General features: G+C 45.6%; 2 protein-coding genes across 2 annotated transcripts; both read right to left on the reverse strand.

Moving 5' to 3' along the window:
- Window positions 1-291: 291 nt before the first annotated feature.
- Window positions 292-1,675, reverse strand: LOC114371308. Its single transcript, XM_028328778.1, has 3 exons — window positions 1,301-1,675; window positions 893-1,201; window positions 292-777 (listed from the first exon to the last, which is right to left on the reverse strand). The coding sequence occupies exons 1-3, from the start codon at window positions 1,673-1,675 to the stop codon at window positions 292-294; spliced, it is 1,170 nt and encodes a 389-aa protein (XP_028184579.1).
- Window positions 1,676-2,260: 585 nt separating this feature from the next.
- LOC114371309 lies at window positions 2,261-4,139 on the reverse strand. The gene is made up of 2 exons (XM_028328779.1): window positions 2,551-4,139; window positions 2,261-2,360 (listed from the first exon to the last, which is right to left on the reverse strand). Exons 1-2 carry the CDS (start codon window positions 4,137-4,139, stop codon window positions 2,261-2,263), a joined length of 1,689 nt encoding a protein of 562 aa, XP_028184580.1.
- Window positions 4,140-5,793: the final 1,654 nt, after the last annotated feature.

Raw genomic sequence — 5,793 nt, forward strand, 5'->3', positions numbered from 1 at the left:
ACATCGAAGTAGTACCATGTCATGGTTCCTCTTGTATAAGATATTCCCACTCAAGAAGAAGTCGACCGCTAACCTTCGCAACGTCCTCTTGTCATTGTTAGAGGCCTCATGCGGGTATTCCTTGTCTTCGATGTATCGTTTGATATCGAAGTACCAAAGCTTACATTCCTTCTCTTCTTCTATTAAGTAGCAATTTGCAGGCTTGCCACGACATCTGAATTTGATGTACGACAAATCTCCATGCGGGCTTAGCTGGAACATGGTTGCTAGTGTGGCAAGGGCATCGACCATCTAATTTTCTTCTCTAGGAATGTGATGAAAAGATATGTCATCAAAGAATTCTATCAACTTCCTGATGTAAGCCTGGTAAAGCACCAATTTGTGGTCTCTGGTCTCCCATTCACCCTTCAACTGGTGAATTACCAAGGCCGAGTCCCCATATACCTTGAGCAACTTGACCTTGAAGTTAACTGTCGCTTGGATCCCGAGGGCACACGCCTCATACTCAGCTATGTTGTTTGTGCAGTCGAAACCCAACCTAGCTGTGAAAGGTATATAATGTTTGCTTGGGGAAACCAATACTGCCCCAACTCCATGGCCTAGTGCATTAGACGCACCGTCAAACCACACGATCGATTTGTCCCTATCCTTATCATCCACTTCCTCCTCAAACAAGGTCATGATGTCCTCATCAGGGAATTTTGGATGCATAGGTTGATAGTCATTGATGGGTTGTTGAGCTAGGTAATCAGCCAAGGCACTCCCCTTTATCGCCTTCTAAGTGACATAAACAATATCAAACTCCAATAACAGAAGCTGCCACCGAGTGATTCGTCCAGTGAGAGCGGGCTTTTCAAAGATATATTTGACTATATCTATTTTGGATACCAACCAAATGGTGTAATTCAGCATGAACTGCCTCAGACAATGAGCCACCCACCCCAAGGCATAACATGTCCTTTCTAGCAAAGAGTAGTTCATCTCGCATGCTGTGAACTTCTTGCTCAAGTAATAGACAACCGGTTCCCCTTTTTCCAAACTCGTCATGTTGTCCCAACACACACCCCATTGACTCATCTAACACAGTCATATACAAGATAAGGGGTCTTCCAGGCACCAGTGGAACGAGCACAAAAGGATTCATGAGACACCATTTAATCCTTTTGAACGCCACTTGACAATCATTGTCCCATTGGACAGACTGATTTTTACGCAATAACTTGAAGAAAGGCTCATAAGTGGCGGTCAACTATGATATGAACCTTGCTATGTAGTTCAATCGTCCTAGGAAACCTCGGACCTGCTTCTCGGTGCGTGGCTCGGGCATTTCGAGGATGGCCTTTACCTTGTCTGGGTCTACCTCTATTCCTTTCTGACTCACAATAAAACCGAGCAACTTTCTGGATTTGACCCCAAAAGTACACTTTGTGGGATTCAGCCTTAATCGATATTTACGCAGCTGCTTGAACAATTTTCGCAAGTTGACATGGTGTTCATCCTCGGTCTTTGATTTAGCGGTCATGTCATCCACGTAGACTTTGATCTCTTTATGCATCATGTCATGGAATAACGCCACCATAGCCCGCTGGTAAGTTGCCCTAGCGTTCTTGAGCCCAAAGGACATCACCTTGTAGCAGAAAGTTCCCCATAAGGTGACAAAAGTTGTCTTTTCCATATCCTCTGGTGCCATCTTTATTTGTTTATAGCCCGAGAACCCATCCATGAAAGAAAACAGGGTAAAATTGGTCGTGTTATCTACAAGGATATTGATGTGCGGCAAGGGAAAGTTATCCTTTGGACTGGCTTGGTTTAGATCCCAATAGTCCACGCACATTCGCACCTTTCCATCCTTTTTAGGGACTAGCACAATGTTGGCAACCCATTCCGGGTACTGAGAAACGGCCAAGAAACCAGCGTCAAATTGCTTCTTCACTTCTTCTTTTATTTTCAGGGACATCTCGGGCTTCATCCTCCTCAGCTTTTGCTTTATCGGGGAAGACTCGGGATTTAGAGGTAGTCTGTGTTGTACGATGTCGGAACTCAAACCAGGCATATCTTGGTAGGACCAAGAAAAGATGTCTTGGTAGTCTCACAACAGAACTACCAATTCATCTCGAACATTTGTGGACATGCCAGTGCCGACCTTGACTTCCTTTCTTTCTTCGCCAACACCTAAGTTTACAACTTCTATTTCCTCTTGGTGTGGCTTCACTTCCCTTTCTTCTTGCTCGACCATTCTTTTCAACTCTGGAGGAAGCCCTTAATCATCATCTTCTCCTTTCTCAGCTTGATTTATTAGTTGCTCAAAATCGACATGCAGGTCCTCAGTATCACTACTTTCACAGGACTCATTGTTGGATCTGCGTCAAATCATTTAACCGCACCAAAAATAAATATGCAGAAGAATGAAAATAGACTAAAGTGCAAGGTGGAACTCATCAAATGAAAAAGGGTTGTGTATTTATATTTGTGGGAACAAAAAGATATGCCCAAATAGGAAGCAAACACTAAAGCCTAGGCCCAGTAATAGGGTTGGAACTAACGAATTACATTGAATTTGCCATGGAAATCTCGGGTTGTTTGACGACTTGCCAATTCCCTAATTCAAACTCTGGAGGACACGACCGAACCCAAATTGGTTGGTCTTTAGGGGTTTCTTCATTTGTCACGGCAACCCATCCCTTGCACATCCACCCTGCATTGACGAAGCTTTCATCGATGTGACAAAAGGGGACTCTTTCCACTTGTAGCCCTTGCGGTTGAGCTGAGCTTCTCTCCCTCTTTTCTAAGGAGATTCTCCTTTTGTAGGCGTGCGTAGGCTTATAACCCAACCCAAACCTTCTGTGATTCTTTGTGAACTTTACCAAACTTGCTATGCCATTCTTGTTTCGGCCTAAACCCATTCTGGGCTCATATCTGTGCCCCAACATAACCCGAGCCATCATCAAAGCGGCTCCAGATGAGTGCAGCTGCACCGAGGGAGACTCCACGTAAGCATTGCTCATAACTTCCAATGCCTGGAAGGATGTTTCCAATGACTCCTCTTCAGCCTCAACATAAGGCGTAGAAGATGGATAACTTACAAGTATGTCTTCTTCTCTCGAAACTATAATTAGCTGTCCCTCCATCACAAATTTTAATTTCTGGTGCAGTGTCAACGCGACCAACCTAACCGAATGAATCCAAGGCCAGCCTAATAAGTAGCTGTAGGTAGGATTTATGTCCATTACTTGGAAGGTAATTTGGTACACGTGGGGCCCGATTTGAATCGGGAGATCGATCTCTCCCCTTACATCCCGGCGACTGCCATCGAAAGCCCGCACTACCATGGAGCTTAGTCTCAGGTGCAATGCGTTAAAAGGAAGCTTGTCCAAAGTAGCCTTGGGCATGACGTTGAGGGAAAAACCATTGTTGATAAGCACTTTGGCCACTATGTGGTCCAAACATTTGACAGATACATGCAAGGCTCTATTGTGTCCTCTGCCCTCGACAAGTATTTCTTCGTCGGTGAAAGTGAGGTAGTTGTTGGCCGTGATGTTATTGACTATACCCCCCAAACCCTCCACGGATATGTCTTGTGCTACGTGGGCCTCATTCAAAATCTTGACCAACAACGCCCGATGAGGCTCAGAGTTCATAAGCAACCCTAATAGAGAAATCCTAGCTGAGATTTTGTTTAATTGTTCAATCACCTTAAACTCACTATGTTGGATGATCCCCAAGAACTCAATTGCCTCCTCAATGGATATTCCCTTCATGCTGAAGTCGTTCCCTTCCTCAGCAATCTTTCTAACCAGGACCTCGTCATTCAGGGTCAGGTTCGCCTTATCGCTCTCGCCCACATCCACCTTTTCTTTCCCTTTTGGGTCTTTGGACTGCACCGGTAGTTCGAGAACTTCAAAGATCCATCCATTATGAGTCATGCCACTCGTACCGGATATGTTTGTGACTTTAGAGGAGGACAGATCATCCTTAACATGTACAATGGATGCATCTTTCCTTCCATCGGGTCCTTGTGCGGCGTACTTCCATGGCACCGCCTTATCACTTTTGTAAGGGAAGGGCGTAGGCTTCTTAACTGTAACAAGATGGAAAAATCGGGGCTTCTGAATGGCGACATCCCTAGTGAAGTGGATCATTAAAGGCTTGGGCTTACTTGGGTTTTTATCATCTGATTGCATGCACACATGCCCCCCTCTTTCTTCGCACTACAAAATTCAAATTGGCCCTTATCCATCATCCCTTGTAGCAACTTTTCCACCATTGAGCACGTCTCCATATCGTGCGATGCCCCTGGATGCATTAAATGGGAATCTCCCTTGCCACCATCAAGGAAAATCATACCAGCTTCGTGCAGTGCTTCCAAAATGAATCTTCTAGAGGTTGACACGTCCCCCATCTGCTTTAGCCCGCGAGGCTCCTACTCTTCCACTTCATTAACCGCCGAGCCTCCATGACTGGTGAGTGGATTAGTCCTTACATTCAGACTGTCCTCTTGAAATGTCAGCCATCCCGCGTCAATGAAGCTTTGTACCTTATGCTTGAAGGCCACGCACTGCTATATAGAATGCCCCAAAACACCACCGTGATAGGCACTGGTTGCATTGGGATTGTACCATCTGGGGAAGAGAGATTGATAGACCTTCTCGAGGTTCACCACAACCATCTGGTTGCTGATCAAAGATGGTAGTAGGTCAGCATAAGGCATTGGTATCGGGGTGAACTTCGAGGGCTTTCTTTTCAAGAAATTCCTCCTCGGGTTTTTGTTTGTGTTGGGATTTGTGTTTCCAGTGGGTCAAGACTATGCGAGAAATGAATTTTGTGGGGGAGGCCTTTGTGGTTGAGTGGGCAATCTTTGTTGTTCGGGCGTCGGATTGGGAGGGGTTCCGATGTCGGCTGAATAACTTGGTTGACGCGAGGAATATTGGTAGGTGGGGTTGTGAGGGGTTTGTTGGGATTTTGGCCATGTGGGAGCTGAAGTTACGACATAGGTGTCTCCCTCCTTCTTCTTGGCTCCACTTATTCCGGATCTCCTATTGCTTGTACTTGCTGAAGCAGTGTAATCAAACTTCCCCCTTCTTAAGCCCACTTCAATTCTCTTGCCCTTAAACACCAAATTTGCAAAGCTAGGGGGCATATAACCTACCATTTTCTTGTAGTAGAACACTGGCAATGTGTCTACTATCATGGTTATCATCTCCCTCTCCATCATAGGAGGTGCTACTTGGGCTGCCAAATCCCTCAACCTCTAGGCATACTCCTTGAAAGACTCATGCTCCTTCTTGCACATGTTTTGCAATTACGTTCTATCGAGAGCCATGTTAGTGTTGTATTGATATTGCCTGATGAAAGCAACCATCAAGTCCTTCCAAGAATGGATTCAGGAAGCTTCTAAGTTAGTATACCAAGTGATTGCCTCCCCGACCAAACTCTCTTGAAAGAAGTGCATCAAGAGTTTCTCATCTCTTGAGTATGCCCCCATCTTCTGACAATACATCTTTAAGGGGTTCTTGGGGCAAGTGGTCCCTTTGTACTTGTCGAAGTCCGACACCTTAAATTTGGGAGGGATGATGATGTCGAGTACTAAGCATAGCTCTGCCATGTCGGCAAATGGATAATCACTGATCCCCTCAATGGCCCTCAGCCTCTCTATGAGATCAATTTTCTCTCTTTCATCCATGGTCGGAGGTAGTCTCCCCATCGAGAAATGCAAGGGTTGCAGCAGGTGGTGTTGAGGGGCCCCCGCGGCATTAGGCTGAGACATGCCACCGATGATGGTCCCACAGTGGCATA

The sequence above is a fragment of the Glycine soja genome, chromosome 10 (genome assembly GCF_004193775.1).
Source record: "Glycine soja cultivar W05 chromosome 10, ASM419377v2, whole genome shotgun sequence".
NCBI classification, from domain to species: Eukaryota; Viridiplantae; Streptophyta; class Magnoliopsida; order Fabales; family Fabaceae; genus Glycine; species Glycine soja.